The following is a 19809-nucleotide window of genomic DNA, read 5'->3' as shown; positions in this document are numbered from 1 at the left end:
GCAAATTAGGTTTCGGATTGGTTATTTGGCCTAATCCAAAATAGTGGATTCGGTGCATCCCTAGTTATTTGGTAGCTCCTATGTGGACTGGCAGCTTACAGGAGACTCTACTTTGCACTATACTTTATGCAATTAAAACTTGCCTCCGAGTTTGGAATTCAAAAATAAGCACCTGCTTTGAGGACACCGAGAGCAACATTCAAGGAGTTGGAGAGCAACATGTTACTCACGAGCTACTGGTTGGGATCACTGTTCTAGTGTATGGGCATCTTTAGAACAAGGCAAACTAACCCTCTTGATGGTGGGAAATCAATAAACCATCACAAGTTATAAACTCATGTCAAACTGCTTTATTACATCTTAAATAACAGTACATTTTAATATAGTATCTATCTTGCATCCAGCGTTCTTGTAGTACACTGACTTTAAAATTAAATACAAAAGGTGAAAGGGAAAGGGGTGCAGAGAGCTCTACAGAGTAATTTATGCAAGAAGTGGGAGGGGCATCTTTCTCTGCCAGGTCCCGGCCTAACGCACAATGACAGCACTTTTTTTTTTGTACAGAAATTTCAGAAGAAGAAAAAAAAAAAAAAATTGTAAAAGCCTCTACTGCGAAGGTTGAGTATTTTTCATATACAATGTGGGGGGCTATCAAGTTATATTTTTCCACTCGCTTGTTGTGGCTCCCAGAAGCCAACAAGAGAGCAGCAGGTTGATTTGAGAGAGAAGAGAAATAAGAGGCAGGGAAAGCTGTTCTTGTAACCAACAACAACAAAAAAAAAAATCAGATGCAAGATCCTTTTTCTACAAGAACTGGCTGAGAAGCATCAACTTAAACCAGAAGAATCAAGTTTAATTTCACATTTCCCAACCCTTCCTGACAAAAAAAACTTGATTTTTATGTAATCGTTTCAACAGGATGTTTATTTGTTAACAAAAAAAATGAATTAGGCTACCCTTCAAAGTGCTCGTATTTTTTTTTTATTTGCACTGAACGTCTTTGAAAATGTATACACAGAGTAGCGGTGATTATAAAATAAAAAAAAAAAATGAGCACAACCGCAATAGTTATTTGAATCTTCTTTTTTTATGTTTTTGTTTTTTTAAACAGGTTATTTCTTTAAAAGGAAAAAAAAAAAAACCAAAACATCTAGGACTTTTTTTTTTTTTCTATTTGCACATTATTAAGCAACTCTACAGCATGCAACCCTAAGAGGAAAACCCGTCCCTATGGCAAACACCCCCCCCCCCCGCCAACAAAAGAATAAAAGCTTTCGTAAGATTTAACTTAGAAAGTTCAAGATCATTATTTTCAAAAACATTAATTTGTACATCGTTTCATAGACATCTCTGAATGTGTTTCCCAACGAACAGATATGGACTTCTGTCCACGGCTGACTCTGATCTAGGAGATGGGACTAGGGTAGTGCTTGAGAAAATTACCCACTTGCTTAAACTTCTTTTCCCAGTGTTTTATTAAAGGGGAACTTGGGTTATAGTTCAGGTTTTTTGTGACTAAGGGATTTGACATGCTCAAAAAAAAGTGAAGGTCGGTGTTAAATGATCTTTTTTTGTAAAATGAATAGCGTAAAGCACCAATAAGACTCCTCTACATTACAGGATCACTTTTCTTGAATCCACATAAGAAAAGGTATTTTTTTTTAAAAAAATGGGAACCTCAAATAAATTGAGCTGGGCTTGATACAGGTTCAAATGGGGGAAGAAATAAGTCTTCCTCTGTCTTTTCCTCTGATTGGAACCCTTGCAGCAACCTTTATTGGCTTTAAGAGAGAATCTGGGATTATCCTGAACAGACTGGGCTCTGGAACACTGCAATTCTGCGTGCTCTCATTTAAAGAGGAGTTATAGTATATAATGCGATGCATAGGCAATGTACTCATTGGAAAAAGAACAGGTTATTTACCAGCAAAGGAACAACATTTTGGGCAGCCTGGTGAATAAACTGATAAATTCTCAAATGCCCCATATGAATAATTGCGTTATGTTATAACCATTTCCTAGCATTTGGCCATCAAAAAATAAGTCAATTGCTGGAGCAAGCTAGCCATTTCTATCATTTAATAGAGGGCATTAATTGGCTGCAAGCTTTCACATGAAACTCTACAGGGACAGCAGTAACAGAATGCTCTGACACACACACTTAAGTCCCACCTTCACTTTATGGACCAACAGTGGAAAAATAAAAACCACAATAAGTAAACTTGTCATTTTAAAAATCCTGTTTTCTTTTATATAGCTGCAGATTTTCCATACCTGCAAACGCAGAAGACTCTACAAAATGGTGGTATTCTGGACAGACTTATCAAGGACCTTCGGGTAACCTTTCATGGAAATCACTTTCTGCTTAACAAGCTAACTCTTGGTTATGTCTTACTGTATAGTGTTTTGTATCATTATTATTCTTCAAGACAGATGTAAAGTAGAGAAAGAATAGTAAAAAAAAAAAAAACAAAAAGGAAAGAGGGAGTAATGGAATAAACGGTCCCAAAAGGAATGCACAATTCTGTGTCAGAGACCAAAACAAACAAAATAATCTTCCTATAGCAAATAATTGTGCTCTTTGTTTCAGCAAAATAAGGGGAGAGTTTTCTGCCCTTTCGTATAGAAATAGGGAGAAAGGGTGTCCACGTTAGTATGGTTGGATCGGATATGCTATGATTTAAAATTTTTGAAGGTTGGAATGGTCTTCCAGTCATGGAGAAGCCCGCTCAGTATCTAGAAGAAAAAAAAAAACCTTTTTTTATTTGTCATGTGGTGTCATGGAGATCAAAGAGGTTAGGGAAAAAATACAAAATAATTAAACACTGGTTATCATGTAAATCATGTGGTTAAAACTGGGTGATTATTGAAAGGAGGACACTGGTTTTTCTTTCAAGATCCACCCAAACACGGATTTGTGAGGGCATGAATTCTTTACACCTATATACATAGCTTTTTTTTTCTCATAAAATCAGACAACCTCTGATTTAGTAGAAGAGTAATGCTTAGTATAGGTATCCGGAAACGAGTTACCCAGAAAGCTCAATTACAGAACGGCCGTCTCCATTTTATCCAAACAAACCAAAATTTTAAAAATGATTTCCTTTTTCTCTGTAATAATAAAACAGTAACTTGTACTTGATCCAAACTAAGATGTAATTAATTCTTATTGAAAGTAAAACCAGCCTATTGGGTTTATTTAATGTTCACATGCTTTTCTAATAGTAGTAGTCTTGAAGGAATTGTTTAGTGTAAAAATAAGAACTGTGTAAATAGACAGGCTGTGCAAAATAAAAAATGTTTCTAATATAGTTAGTTAGCCAAAAATGTAATGTATAAAGGCTGGAGTGATTTGATGTATAACAAGTCAGTCAGAACACTACTTTTCAGCTCTATTGGTTTACACTGACTGGTTACCAGGCAGTATCCAATATGAGACTTGAGGGGGGGCACATGGGTCAGATCTGTTGCTTTTGAATCTGAGCTGAATGCTGAGGATCAATTAAAAACTCAAACTCACTGAACAGTTATGTCCCATGTGACCCCCCTTCAAGTCGCTGACTAACTCGGAGTTAGAGAGCTGAAAAGCAGGAAGTAGTGTTCTGGCTATTATGTTAGACATCCAGTCACTACAGCCTTTATACATTACATTTTTGCCCAACTAACTATATTAGAAACATTTTTTATTTTGCACAGCCTATCTATTTACCCAGTTTTTATTTTCACACTGAACTATTCCTTTAAGGTGAAAAGATCCAAATAAAAGAAAGATGTTATCCAGAAAACGACAGGTCCCATGCATTTTGGATAACAGGTCCCATAAATCTACAGTGGAGTTCCTATTCTAGCAATACACATGGTATGTCTTTGAAAATTTGAAAATGGACTATTATCCCCTAGTATAAAGAGCACCATTAAGGGCCCATTCAGCTAGAAACATTCCAGTATGTCCCCTGACACTGGGCTCCTTAAAATAGAATGATAAAATAGAAACTGTAGAAGTAACAGGTTACTAGGGAAATTACCCTTATATAAAAATAAATATGGTGTTTGCAAAGTATTCCTTTTGCAGCAATAGCAGATTTACATTCGGGCTTGTGTGTTAGCCGGATACACTCTAGTAAAGTGAATTTGGCCCACCATTGGCCCCCAGAAGAATTGCTCTGGATTCTTTATTTTAGTGGGAAGATGTGGACATCTCAGCTTTATAAAAAGTAGCAGATTCTCAGTTGGACCGATATCAGGGTTTGATTGGCCATTCACCTTTTGTTCTTGAGCCAATCCCACATTACTAGGGTCTTGTGGTAGGTTAGCACCAAGCTAAAGGATGATTATTTTAGTTATTTCTGAAATAAGTATCGCTATCCATTTATCCTTCTGTGTTAAAGGAACAGTAACAACAAAATATGAAAGTGGCTTAAAGTAATGAAAATATCACGTAGTTTTGCCCTGCTCTGGTAAAACGTATGTTTGTTTCAGAAACACTACTATAGTTCATATAAACAAGCTGCTGTGTAGCCATGGTAGAAATTGACAAAAAGGCTATATGGCACAGGTTAAAGGCGAACTAAACCCTTTTCCTTCGGCAATCTTCGGAGCTTTCCACGCATGCGAAGTAGGCATGAATACCAGACTGGTCCCAATTGCGCATGTGCGAAAAAGCACCGTGCCGGTGCTCACTTCCGCGAGGAACCAGAAGATGGTGCCAGAGAGCTCCGCTGCGCAACTCTGCATGAATATGCCAAGGTACATTACGGGGACACTTTTCCCACAAAGTTACTAAGGAGAGAAAGCAGTGAGGAGGGCCAATTGACAGAAGGGGATGGTGATTTTTGATTAACTGGGGTTTAGTTCTCCTTTAAATAGTGGATAACAGATAAGCTCTGTAGAACATAATGGTGTTATCTAACCTGAGCCTTTTCTCCTTTGAACAGCTGCCCCCATTGCTACTCTGCAGATTATTTATATGAACTATAGTAGTGTTTCGGAACACACCCGTTTTACCAGTGCAGGATAACACTACATGATATTGTCATTCCTTTAAAAAACACAATTTTTTGTGTTACTGGTTTTTTAAAAAGATGCACTGTATCGTGTTAAAAAGTGTCTCCAGCATAATGCTATCACACACCTCATTATAGACATAGGGATTTGAGAGGTGTAAGAATTGAGATGATTGAGTTGTACCAAAGAGCTGGCATTCAACTGTAAAAACCAACGCATCTTGACTGGGTGACAATGTTTTATGACAAGCTCCAGCTATGCCCACATATAGTTCTTTTGGAATTATGGGTTATTTTAATGCTGTGGACTGCGTTTCATCCACATGGACAGGGAACCTTATTAAAAAGAATGTAGGGTATGATATACAGGGAGAAAGCCAAAGATAATCTGAGTCTAATAAAACTGAAATTTGGGTAGAAGCACATCTTTCCAATAAGGCAACAGGAACAACAGAATGGTTCAAAAACAATATGGTGAATGCCCTTGATTGTTGCATAGTTTTGAGATGTTGTACCCTGTTAGCCATTGAAAAAATGCAGAAAAGTTTGAGGATACCTTTTATTGGCTAATACTTATGAATAAGTTGTTATTTATTCAGTTAGCCAATAAAAAGTATCACCAAACTTTACATTTTCTGCTTGTTGCAGTCAAACACAACTTCCCCAAAAGAAAGAAACCTATTAACTATTACTTTTGCAAGGCACAAAATACATACATATTATATACAAACACATATTGTGATGGTGACAAGAGCATGCAAAATCTGCAGCTGTGAAAAATGTTACATTATACAGAATTGCTACATTTATCCATGAAGTAGAAGTTTCCAATAATGCAGGTTTCTGGTTAGATGTATTAGCTATCACAATAACAGCGAGTGCCACATCATCATTTATTTATATATGAACCTACTTTATTTATAAATGAACCTACTTTAGTTCCAGATCTTGAGGAAGCTGTCCCATGAGCCTGTTGCCACTGCCATGCCATCATCTGTTACTCCCAAGCAACTTACACGATTATCATGACCAGCAAGAACACCTAGGCACAAAAAAATGGAAACCACCAGTGACGTGAATGATAAAGAAGCTTTAAAGCAAATATAATAATGCTAGAAATGCTGTATTTTGTATTCTAAACATAAACATGAACTTACTGCACCAGAAGTCTAATGATTTATATTTTCAAAGTTGGCTGCAGGGGGCTGTCATCTTGTAACTTTGTTAAACATCTATTCAAGACTAAGACTATGCACATGCTCAGTGCAGTCTGGGCTTTAGTTGGGAGGTTAATCTTAGGGATCGTCATAAATTAACAAAACAGCACAAGTCAAATATCACAGAAGACTGATTAATAATCAGAATATGCAGACTGTACTGGGTCTGTGGAAACAAATCTCTACACAGTCACCAGCTGCTTTACAGGGAAACAAACAAAGCTGCTCAAGGTCAGAGATGTAAGGTGGGGGGGGGGGGCTCCCCCTCCCCCTGCTGTTTTAAAGTATGATTGTTTCCCTGCAAAGCTGGTTGGGACCGTCTGAAGTTTCCTATCTGCAACTGTCAGAGCAAGTAATTGAAGGAAGAATTTCACTGCATACAGTCAGGTTTATTATAAAAACGGTACACATTTTTTAAATTAAAGTATATTGGAAATAGATTTCATTTTTATTAAACAAAGTAAAAATGGGATTTAATTTTTTTTGCCTTTAGATTCCCTTTCAATCTAAATACAAAAAAAGATTAGATCTTTGTATTGAATGTATTGTGCACATTGCTAGATTTATTCTCTGACTTAAAGGGGTTGTTCACTTTAATATAACTTAGTATGATAGAGAGTGATAGACAATTTGCAATTGGTTTTAATTTTGTAGTATTTGTGGTTTTTGAGCTATTTTGCTCGCTTTTTATTCAGCAGCTCTCCAGTTTGCAATTGCTGCAATCTGATTGCTAGGGTACAAATTACCCTAGCAACCATGCACTGATTTGAATAAGTGACAGGAATATGAAAAGGAGGTGGCCTGAGTAATAAAAAGCAACTAAAATAAATTTGTAGCCTTACAAAGCATTTGTTTTTTAGATGAGGTCGGTGACCCCCATTTTAAAGTTGTAAAGAGTCAGAAGAAAAAGGCAAATTAAAAAACTATAAAAAATAATGAAGACCAATTGAAAAGTTGTTTAAAATGGGCCCTTCTTTGTGCATATATATTGGGACCCAAAACAAGTGGTGGGTCATAAGAGAGGAATTTGGATTGAATTAGGCACTAATATAAGATGTGTGCAGGTGTTCTTCATATAAAGCAATACAGTAATTTGATGCCTTACCAGCAAAGACAACAGGGTATTCTAGTTAAAATAAAGTTAAAAGGACTTGTTTCTGCTACACTGTTTTCCCTAAGAGTCACAGGGGCTTATTTATCAACACTGGGCAAATTTGCCCATGGGCAGTTACCTATAGCAACCAATCTGTGATTAGCTTTTTAAAGTCAGCTGCAAGTAGAACAATGAATGCAGCAATTAGATTGGTTGCCCAGTGTTGTTAAATGACCCCCACAGAGCCTAACATTTGACTTAAAAATGGTCAGTTGCAACAATTCCAAATCGAGGCCAAAGGAGAACCCATAAATACTACATGTGCATCAAAGCCACATTTGAATAGAGGAATACATATGAATTGCGCCTCAGAAAGATGCAACAAGAGTGTAAAGAGACACCTGGAACTGCTCTATGAGCTGAAATGCTAGAGCTCTTATTAAATGAATATCTCTTACGCATTTGAACTTTGCTTCTCTTACGCATTTGAACTTTGCTTCCTCTATTAAGTGACTAAAACAGTTTAAGCAACTAAGCATCCAATGCAAAGCAAGGGATTCCAGAAAGCTACAGCAAATCAATTCAATAGTCAGCAGGTACAGAGAATAGCTACGGGTATCACATCAGTACTCTGCATCGCAATCTCTGCTCAGGCCTGGGCCAAGCCCGTTTCCCTAGGCAAAAAAAACAGATTGATAATAATACAATAAGAATGAATAATCCACAGTCGTACCAGCTCTATCAGCCTTAAGTGTGTCCCAGACATTGCAATTAAAGTCATCATATCCAGCTAGGAGGAGGCGTCCACTCTTGGAGAATGCTACAGAGGTGATGCCACAGATAATGTTATCGTGTGAATAAACCATCAGTTCCTGGTCAGCCCGGAGGTCAAACAGCCTGCAGGTGGCATCATCTGAACCAGTGGCAAAAGCATTGCCATTGGGGAAGAACTTTAACAGAATAAAACTTATCGGTTAATATGTAGGCAAATTTACATATATATATTAATACATCTATATTTAGCACTAAAACAATATCAAGGAATTTAATTTGGTAATTAAACTTTGTAGCATGACTATTACAGAAACAGCCAATCAGCACAGACATCCGTATGACAGATCATTTGGTAATTCTTTACATCAAGAGGTAATTGTGCCTTTAATTACATAAAGGTGTTTGTCCATGTGCAGTAACCAATAGCAACCAAAGGGAATGCTACATGCCGTTTGGCTGCTGTAGGTGATTTGAATTGTAGCAAACACCAATTATAATATTTTATATAAACCCACAAAAGTGCACCTGATGCAAAAACTAGGAATAAAGGTGTTACGGTTCCATAATGCCAAAAGTACTCAATATGGAACTGGGAGATGCAAAGGAATGCAATGTATAGTGAGATGAACTATGGCATGTATAGGGAGATGCAAGCTTAAAACAACTATTGTAACAGAAAGAATGAGTAAAAACATATACATATAAAATATAGCGTTTATACTGCTCTTGGTCCACTACTGGTAACAATTCCAGCAAAGGTCTACCTGCAAAACTTCCAACTTGCGGTTAAAGAAGAAATAAGCCCTAATTAACAATCCAGCTAAAAATGCTATAATTTATATACCATAATTGCTTTTTTTTTGAAGGCATAGATCATTACGGTTTTAGGGTCTTTGAACCTCTGGGATGGAATAGGTAACCACAAGAGCTCACCCTCTTGAATCTTGCTCTGTGCAGTGGTTGAGAAGTTAAGCTTAGGGATCATTGGAAATAATGGTTAGGTGTCATAAAAATCCAATGTTAGAGCCGACAATACCGAGGCAGAATGCACTGGCTTCTGTGCTATTTTAATTAGTTAATAAGGATCCTCAATAATAATCACTTATAGAGGTGTGGTGTATTTGGGCTGGTACAGAAGCCCACAGTATAAATGTAGTACTGTTCCTGTGTTGTTTTAATTCACCCTTACTGGTTAGTTACCTACAGTTATGCGATCCTTAAGGCTTTCAGCACACGGGCAGATTTGGGGAGATTTAGTCGCCTGTCGACTAATCACCGTTTCTTTGGGGCGACAATCTCCCGAACTGCCTTCCCCCTGCTAAAATGAAAAAAATTGCCTGCGCCAATGCACTTGTGGCGCTTCGATTTCCGAAGTTGCCCCGAAGTTGACTCACAAGGAAAACGAAGTGCTGCGTGTGCATTGCCGCAGACGATTTTCATTTTAGCCAGCAGGGGAAGGCAGTTCGGGGAGATCGTCGCCCCCAAGAAGAGAAGATTTGTCGCTTGGGCGACGAATCTCCCCGAATGTATTTTTTTTTGAAAATCTAATTTTAAAACATTTTGCAAGCAAGGAGTACAAGGAATTGGTCAATAAATATACTGAATTTTATCATTTCATTTGCAAATATTGAAAATTTGTGATTATAAATTTGCGATTTTAGTATTACAGAATTTACAGCAATTAAAAATATTCAGTCAACTGATGCTGTATCTTTTCAACAAAATAAATGCTGGTGCATAATATTTGCTAATTAGTGATAAAATGTTGTTTTTATATTGGTATGAATTCACTATTTATAGCACTTGCATCGTAATCGATACAACTTTGGTGCTGAACTTTAACTCAATGCACTATCAATTTGCAAAAAATTTTTAAAATTAGATTTTCAACAAAACAAGTTGTTATAGATGTCTTGGGTACGTATACTTTCTATGGTGTTGAACAATAACTCACTGCACAAAAGGTTTTGCAACCAGAGGGAAGATCAGGCATAACAATCCTAAGCATTTTAAAATGTATTATAAATTCAGAAAGGGCTGTTAGTTTAGCTACATTGCATTAGCAGTATCAGAGAAGTCTTCCTGCTCTTCCTCCCAGCCCTGCTGTGATCTGGAATGAACCAGAAAGAGCAGGGGGTGCATGTGAGGAGAAAACCAGGATACATGAAAACCAGGTTGTTCAGCAACACTCCCCCCAACATGGTGAAACGTTTGGTAGTGAATGGGATAAGACACATTGGGTTAGTAACGTGTGGTCATGTCGACTTACACAGATGGCATTTATGTCCGACTCATGTCCAGTGAAGGTTTGTCGACACATTCCTTCTCGCACGTCCCAAAGTTTGGCAGATGCATCACAGGCTCCAGACACGAAGCACCTAGAATCTGGAGCTAAGGACAGACTCATAACATCACCAGTGTGTCCAGTAAAGGTGGTTGTCTGCTGGCCAGTTTCAATGTCCCAAAGAGCACTGAAAGAAGACAAATGAGCTTAGAACAACAGAAGGCACAGTAACAAACATTTTAAAAGTGAAAAAAGAAATACATTAACTACTAAATTGCTCCTTTAATTTCCCCAAAATGTAACATGCAGGTATAGCGCTATGTGCAAACGACTTGTTCTCTCTGATACACGACATGCAGCCATACTGCCTCCAACATCCTAGATATTTTCCATACACAGAGCAGCATCATATTGTCACCCCCCCATTAAACTAGCCTTTCCTCGTACTTTAAAGGGGAACTATTGTGAAAATAAATATGTAATATAAGCATCATACTGAAATAAGAAACTTTCTAAATAGAAACAATTATTAATGGTTTCTGAAATAATCAAGTTTATATTCACTATTCCTCTGTTTCTCTTCATTCTGCCTTTATGCAGGAGTTGGGTGTCAGATATTCATTGACAGTTTGATCCAATATATCTTATGATGGGGGGGGGGGCTTCCTTTCCTTGCAGATGAATTAGTGGTCACTCAAGTAACCGATTCAAGTACAAACAAAATAACAGCCTTTTGCACAAATTCTGCATTCTGCATGAGACATGATGTCTGGTGAGTTAAATAGATTGAGGTTTGGTGATTTTAATTGAGTGAGGTCTAATACATCTTCTAGGCAAAAGGAGCCCCCCTATAAGATAAAATATATTGAATCTGTCTGTCAATGACAATCTGACACCCAACTGCTGCGGGAAGAGAGAATGAAGAGAAAGATGCTGAGAGAGGGATAGTGAATATAAACTTGATTATTTCAGAAACACTACAGACTTTTTAATTGACTATATTTAGAAAGTTTCTTATTTCAGTATGATCAATCTTTTATTAAATTTTCATTTTCGCGACCGTTCCCCTTTTACATTGCTGTCACGGAGCATAACCAACTTTATGCAATCCACCACTTTACACACTTGCACTGCACTAAAGAAATTGCTTGTCTCTAAATTGTTAAGTGAGAAGTAAACAAAAATCCTAAATATGAACAGAAGTCTATTTCTCCTCTAAGGGACATTGTATAGTGCTTACTTAGCCCTGGAGAAAAACTATGCTGACCGCTCTACAGTAGATTTATTTTCAGACTATAAGCAAACTGAGCAGACCAATAAGCTCACCAAGTGGTATCTCCAGAACTGGTAATTATTTGGTTATCATCCAGAAAACGGCAGCAGGAAAGATACCCTATAGAAAAAAAACAGATGAAAGGTATGATCAAAATAGGTTACACCGATACCAATCCAGAAAGGCTTTTGCATGATACAAAATCCAATGTATAATTTAAGAATGAAAAGAATATTTGAATCTCAGGGTGGAATAAACCCGCTTTAAGTGGATAATGTAGATTTACTTTGAAAAGGAGACTGGCCATTAAAACAAAGTATATTTATTGTGCAAAAGGGGTTGTGAAAACCCTTTTAAAGGAACAGTAACGTCTAAAAATGAAAGTGTTTTAAAAAAGTGAATAAGTTATGTAGTGTTGACCTGCTCTAGTAAAACTGGTGTGTTTGCTTCAGAAACACTACCATAGTTTATATAAACTAGCTGCTGTGTAGCCATGGGGGCAGCCACTCCAGCACAGGATACACAGTAGATAACATATCTTAAGGTTCAGGGCACATGCTCGGATTCGGGGAGATTAGTCGCCAGGTGACAAATCTCCTCTTCTTCGGGGCGACTATTCTCCCCAAACTGCCTCCCGCCGGCTAGAATGCAAATCGCCAGAGGATGGCACTCCAATCGCTTAGTTTACCGAAGTCGCCTGAAGATGCCTCATGAGGAAAAAAAAAAAAGCACTCCGAGTGCCATCTCACCGGGCGACTAATTTCCCGGAACTGAGTGTGTGCCCTGACCCTAAGAATCCCATTGTATACTAAAGAGCTTATTTGTTTTCTGGATTTCTGTACTTTTTCTCCTTTTTCAGCTTTAGTGGCTACACAGCAGCATGTTTATATTAACTATAGTAGAGTTTCTGAAGCAAACAGAACTTTTACCAGTGCAGGACAACAGTACATTTTAATTACTATAAAACACACATTTTTTGTGTTACTGTTCCTTTAATTGTCAAAACATTGGTTTGTTCACTTTGTATTAAATTTTTTTCCCAAAGAAGCAATTTCTTAAAGAAATGTACCCCCTATATTCAGCCCTGTGGTTTTGACTCAAACAGCTATGAGATAAACTAGCTATCTGAGACAGTCTCTTGCTGATAATATTCAGGTAATATTCATTTAAGCCTGCAGAATGTTCATATTAGTCAATTATTGCAGTCATATAGAGCAAGGCTATAGAATATTTGCTTCTCAGTGACTATAGTACACACAGGATTTCTCTGTGGAGTGATAAAAGGCCTTAATGCTCCCAAACATATTTGCTTCAGGCGCCAAAATTATGTTGGGTTTGCAAATTCATCAGTCTTCTCTGTATAGTTCAGTGGGATATCTGAAACAAGAAGTTTGCAACACAAATGTCCAATCCAAATCAAGCTTTAGATCAGGCTCCAAGGTATATATCCAAGAGTGAAAACAATATGGTGGGTCCCACACTATGGCATTATGAATTTCACCAATGAAACAACTTAAAACAATAGAATCCATAAACAATAAATAAGTTAAACCTCACCTGTATGCCCAGCCAACTCACGGCTCACCCGCACATTTCCTTCACGAGTTTTGAGGTTGTAAATAGAGCAGATGTTATCAAGACCACCACAGGCAACATAGTTTCCAGAAGGAGCATATGCACAGGTCATCACCCAAGAGGAACGCAGAGGAATGGCATGAACCTTAATGGATATATGAAAAGTGACCAATGAATGCTTAGAAGCAGATTAAAAAGCAACACTCAGCTAATTAAAGGAAAATGGTTAGATATAGGAGGCAAAAAAACCTCTACATACAGTGTTTTTAAACTGTCAATGGATACTGATATTTATAGCGTGGAGCTATTTTGCTGTAGTTCTATACTATCTACAAGAGTTAGAATCAGTGATGCACAGTGTCAGACTGGCCCACCGGGATACCAGGAAAACTCCCGGTGGGCCCAGGTGTCAGAGGGCCCTTGTACTGCTAAAGATTTGGCCTATTTCATGGTCATTTCCTATTTCTTTGATAACAAAAGAGGCTAAATAGATGGAATAATAGATTATAGTATGTAAAGAATAGAGACTAGGAGAATAGAGTTTGAGTGAGGAGAGAAATATAAATAGTACTGAGAGTGGGCCCCTGGTCTAAGGTTTTTGGGTGGGCCCATGGAGTCCCAGTCCGACACTGGTGATGCAAAATCAACAAGACAAAACTGATTTTGTGACCAAAAGTTGAAATAAACGAATAATGAAAATTAGGTATATTTTTATTCACTCAAATATACATTAATACTTAAAGGGGAACTAATTATTCAACACAGTAAATCATTCCAAGTTTAAATCTTAAAATTCACATTTACATTCACTTTCAATCAACCTACAATCACCAACATTTCAACTGGGTTTTATTTTTTTGGTCTCCTATTCATTCTGCGTCTTTTCTTTTTCCAAGTTTAAAGGGGACTGGCCATCCAAAAACATTATTCAAAATACTATTTTATCACGTCAGTCAAGCAAAATTAACTTTAATTACACTATATAAATTATTTGAATCGTGTTTCCTTCAGTCGGGGAATTCATAATAATAACAAGCAGGCAGGAGCCATTTTGTGGACACTGTTATTAAGACAAGTCTTGTATCATCTCACAATCTTGTTTGTGCACCAGAATGGGGGACCTGATGTCCATCCCTATGCACTGGCTACACAATTAAATGGTGAAGAGAATGAATATGGGGAGAGCAGTGCCATTTAGGAAGTGCTGAATGGAAAGTGTTAGTATTTGCTTGCCCCACCTCTATGCCTAAGGGGAAGACAATATTTTTGATAGCTGAGATTTTTAAATGAGCTTACAGCAGCTATGAATGCTTTAATAAAACATTTAAATTGGATTTCATGTTTAATTTGAAAAGGACTTCTTTTACCGATTTTTGTGTCTGGGTGACAGGTCCACTTTAAGGGCTTTCTAGTTGTCAGGGTCACCAACCAAACCCACAAGCAAATACTTGAGGATATATATTTGTTGCTCATTTTTCGATAGTGGCAGTCTCTTTAGGGGTGGTTCACCTTCAAGTTAACGTTTAGTTTGTTAGATTGGTCTTCATTATTTATTTATTTTTTATAGTTTTTTTTAATTGATTGCCTTCTTCTGACGCTTTCCAGCTTTGAAATGGGAGGGTCACTGACCCCATTTAAAAGACAAATACATAGTTATTGCTACTTTATTTATTTTTTTTGCTGAAATTGTAAACTGGAGAGCTGCTGAATAAAGCTAAATAAATCAAAAGAGTTGGGGAGCAACGCTAGCATGAAAAATGTTCTTGGGGTGCCAAATAAGTGCTGTGATTGGCCATTTGGTAGCCCCTATGTGGACTGTCAACCTACTTGAGGCTCTGTTTGGCGCTTGGTTTGAGGCCACTGGGAGCAACATCCATGGGGTTGGAGAGCAACATGTTGCTCACAAGCCACTGGTTGGGGATCACTGCTCCATGTCATACTAAAAGTTCATTTAAAGGTGAACAACCCCTTTAATTTTCCATTGTGAACATTTGCTAGGACAAAACCCTAGAAACCAGATTTTGAAATTTCAGCATCTGAAATCCCAAAATATTAAAGCTGAAAACTGACAAGTTATTAAAGAACGCTGCCATTTTTTAAATGACACTTAATCTGTGAGGTAGTTCAACTTCAAATTCACGTTAAGTGAGCCGACTTTTCTCTCTTCTGATAATCTGTTCAAAATAAAGTAATTGGCGATGCCGATTACATCTCCAAAAATAATATCTGGAATACACAGACTGTATAAATATTTAGAGCAAGTCCACAAAGGATAAAGGCTAATGTGAAACCTACTGCTGGTTTATTTCAAACCTCTGTTTCTTTCCTGTACTACTAAACTGTGAATTCAAAGGCCACAATGCTTCAGAGCTGATTGAAGCCAGGCTGCCTTATATCCAGCCAGAAGACTACACACAGTTACACGTGACAGAAGAAAGGGTCTGAACGTCATACACTATAGAATGTAGGCAGTGATTTTTAGAGGAACATTTTAACTCTTTCCAAATAAACAAAACATTTACAGACTCAGATTGGTATGAGATCTATTCTGTAATACTGTGGCCATGGGCTTCTTGAATCAGGGGTCTTTCTGTAATGTGAAGCACATTTTGTTTGCAAACAACATAGATCTATACTAATTTACTTAAAGGAACAGTAATATCACAAAATTAGTGTTTTAAAGTAACACAAATATAATGCAGTGTTGCCCTGCAATAGTAAAACTGATGTGTTTTGCTTCAGAAACACTACTATTGTTTATATAAATAAGCTGCTGTGTAGCAATGGGGGCAGCCATTCAAAGGAGAAAAGGCTCAGGTTACACAGCAGATACTGTTATGTTCTACAGAGCTTATCTGCTGTTATCGGTTATCCTTTATTTAACCTGTGCCATATCTATCTCTATCTATATATGTTTGCTTCAGCAACTCTACTATAGTTTATATAAACAAGCTGCTGTGTAGCCATGGGAGCAGCCATTCAAAGCTGAAAAAGGAGAAAAGGCGCAGGACACACAGCTTTAAGCTCTGTAGTATACAATGTGATTCTACATAGCTTATCTGTTTGTCTTGTGTTTGAATGGCTGCCCCAAATGGCTTGTTTATATTAACTGTAATCGTCTTTCTGAAGAAAACACTCCGGTTATTCCAGCGCTGGGCAACACTACATTATTTATTCATTACTTAATAACACTCATTTTTTGATGGTACTGTTCCTTTAATTTCCGAAGTACTGCCTGATTGCTAGGGTAGTTAGCTCTAGAAAGAAAATTGTGGCAAAAAAAAAGAAAAGTGTTTTTTAACTAAAGCTTATACACATGGCTGATAAAAACTGCTGTCTTTACGGATACATGTATGGGGCCATCCTGCCTGACCAATATCTAGATATTGGATATGGACTGCATTGGCACAATTATGTGGCTTGTGTCCCATAGGCATCTGTTCACCACAGTATATGAGCCAATTGTTGACCCCAGAATCAAATAGATCAGCCTGATTTGGCCCTGCAAATGTGTGGCACAAAGATAAAGTTGTTTGTCTGGCGACCTAACCAAACAAGGCAATTTAATTTTTTTGCCTTTACATCCCTTTTAAGACAAGAATTGCCAATTCAAGTATTTTATATAAAAAGGGAAAAGCTTTATATACGGCTCACCTGTATTCTACAAGTCTTGCAAAAAATATTGAATAATCGTTACTATTCGAGAGAAACAAGACAAAAGGGAAGTTTGGCATTTCTTTTCTCTAGAAACGGTGACTCCACCAGATACATATTTAAAATAATAGCTTTTATGAGGAATGAGAGAAGCTCTACAGAGGACAGCAAATAAATAGTTGCAGAATTCTTATAGGAGAATTCAACCCTTAAATAAAAAAAACCCTACCCTAAATAGACCCCGCTCCCTCGTCCACCAAAGCCTAGCTGCTAACCCGGGAAAATGCCCCATACCTTTTACTTACCCCTTCGTGCAGTTTCAGGGATCAGAATTCCGGGCAGCCATCTTGCGGGTCTTCGGAAATCTGAGACTCATACCGGCGCATGCGCAGTTGGAGCAATTTCCCGGTTTGCGACAATTGCGCTTGCGACAAAATAGGCAGAAATTGCAGAATCGCCAGAAGACACGAAGACCGGGAAGATGGCTGCTGTGAACTGCGATCCCTGAATCTGCACTGAGGGGTAAGTAAAAAGTTAGGGGCATTTCCCAGGGGTAGCAGCTAGACTGGGGGGGGGGGGGGGGGGGTAGGTTTTTTAAGCTAAGGGTTGAATTCTCCTTTAAGAAATAACGCATCATGCAAATTGAAGTAACATTTAAAATATAAACGTAGTTCCTTACAACTCAGTCTTTAAGTTTTGGGCATGGTTTTACCTACAAATAAAGAAAATCCAAAAAGACTATAAAAGTTACAATGAAAGTGAAATGGAACCATAGCGGACATTGTCTAACATTTGTGTAACATTTGTGTAACATGGGAAAAAGTGTTCAATGATGCAAGTGTGGTGTTTACCTTATTTGTGGTGTAGCTATCCCAGATGATGAGCTTGCCATCCTGGGAGGCACTAACTAGCAGCCTGAAACAAAAACACAGTTGAAAGTCAAGAAATTGTGGGAAAACACACAAAATATACAGTGGTGGAAGTCTATTTGCTCTAAATTCAATCTTAACTGGTCAATACTTCAGTGTGGGTTAAACAAGAGTGCTGGTGATTTTGTTTTGTGTACAAATAGTAGCCTAATATTGCTTCTAGCTACTCTTCAGCCTTTAGGAATTTCTCACATATGTACCTGCTTTTCTCACTACAGCTCCCGAGTAAAGGGTAGGTGCAACAATGCTCACATTGCTGCTGGGGGACAAATGACAAGCTATGAGGAGCTATGTAAAGCATTGGGCTTAAAAAAGTGAAAATATTCTAGTCAAGGTACACGAGTGTTCATGTGGCTAGCAACTAGGTTACTGTTTTTAATTTTGGAGTGCATCCCTATATCAGCCTTTACACAACTGGACAAATTCATAGAGGCTTATAGAGGTTTCCATATTATTGGATCTCTGCTTGATTTGGCTACACAACAGGACAATTTGTGCTGATCTTAACGGTTACCTATGGAAGTCTGTCAGAAAAGAACATCAGAAGGCCCTCACCCAGACAAGAATTTAAATCATCCAAATACTGGCAGAGTACCTGGCCTATGGTTGGCAGATGTTAGTATTGATAGGCAGGGACTGACTGGGGAAAATCTGAAGAGGGCATTCATTCAGCAGCATCTGCCATACACAGAGCATTCAACATACGTTTGAAAAGTTACAGTGGCCATACAGGGGCCAATGAAAGCTGCCGACAGACCGAGTTGGCAGATCTATATCTGACCGAATGTCGCCCAATGTCGATCTGGCAGAGCTAAAAATCCAGTCGGATCGCATCTGTCCGTCTTTGTATATCTCAGACAGCACTACAACAAAAGCATGCTTACCCCACATGCAGCTGCTTCCTGGGAACATGTTGCCAAAAGCAGTGGCTAACACTTTCTTTTTTAAAGCAATACAGTGCGTTAAGAACTCATGAATATGATCGGTCTTTCTTTGGATCCATACAAGATAAACCTACATTTGTTAAGCAGAACGGTCGTCATTTAATGTAAACTTGGCAATACCCAAAAAGTAGGTTTTCCTATTTTTGTGGTTGTTGGTTTACACCTACCTGGAGTCCGTACCCCAGTGCATAGCATAGATTTTAGCCAGGTGCCCTCTCAATGTACGTCTAGTGCGCATCTGAATTCGACCAACTGGATCAATGTTGGCTGTGATCTACAAAAGTGCAATTAAAATTCATAATTAATGACATGCAACATGAAAAAAATGCAAATAAGATTAGAAATATAAGAAAGGGGAAAAAAACAGACGCAAACAAAATGCAGAATAGCAGTTGCCCGTTGGCCTCTGTAATGGTCTTTTCCCTCCTCAACAATTTCATAAGAAACTGATGGACATGTTTATAAAAAGTCTAGATCTGTCATTTCTGATGAATGCCTACATGCTAGCATGTCATATACAGTTAGGCAGGTATGTTTCAATCCCAGCAGGAAAGTGTAAAGGAGGCCATAGACGTAACAATTACAATCTTTCTTGGAAAAGATCTTTCCAAGAAAGATTGTTTGTTTCAACACACACACGTAGAGGCGAATCGTCCGATATACAGGTAGAATCAATAGAATTCTACCTGTTTCTGACGATTCTGCACTAACAATGGCCGATGTTTGGGTGCCTTCAAAGGCACCCGATCAGAATTTTCCGTCCAGTTGATCGACGAGCCGACCGATATTCAAGTATTCTGCCGATATCGGTTGGCTCATTTCCCACCATACACGCACCGAATATCTTATGTAAATTAGTTTCGTACAATATTATCTGTGCCTCTATGGCCACCTTTAGTGGGCACATTTATCAGTCATGGTTACCCAACTTCTGGGATTTGTTCAGCAATCTTTGGAAAACGTCAGACAGGATAATTTCAGGCTCTTTAAGCACAGTATTTTTAAATAGCACAAAACCACTGCGTTAAAATGCCTGAAACCCCCATTAACATTAAAAAAAGAC

General features: G+C 38.0%; 1 protein-coding gene across 2 annotated transcripts in view; it reads right to left on the bottom strand.

Annotated features, from left to right (window-relative positions):
• Positions 1-335: 335 nt before the first annotated feature.
• gnb1.S (guanine nucleotide binding protein (G protein), beta polypeptide 1 S homeolog) overlaps positions 336-19809 on the bottom strand; it is a 54228-nt gene continuing 34754 nt past the window's right edge. Inside the window, exons 4-11 of one of the 2 annotated variants that reach the window (XM_041570441.1) lie at positions 18914-19020; positions 17725-17788; positions 13202-13364; positions 11698-11764; positions 10357-10558; positions 8047-8263; positions 5938-6045; positions 336-2736 (exon numbers count right to left, since the gene is read on the bottom strand). In XM_041570441.1, coding sequence (XP_041426375.1) covers positions 5939-6045; positions 8047-8263; positions 10357-10558; positions 11698-11764; positions 13202-13364; positions 17725-17788; positions 18914-19020 — 927 coding nt within the window. In that variant the 3' untranslated portion in view covers positions 336-2736; position 5938. 2 annotated transcript variants of the gene reach the window in all.

The sequence above is a fragment of the Xenopus laevis genome, chromosome 7S (genome assembly GCF_017654675.1).
Source record: "Xenopus laevis strain J_2021 chromosome 7S, Xenopus_laevis_v10.1, whole genome shotgun sequence".
Lineage (NCBI taxonomy): Eukaryota > Metazoa > Chordata > Amphibia > Anura > Pipidae > Xenopus > Xenopus laevis.
This window is presented reverse-complemented; position numbering and strand designations above follow the sequence as displayed.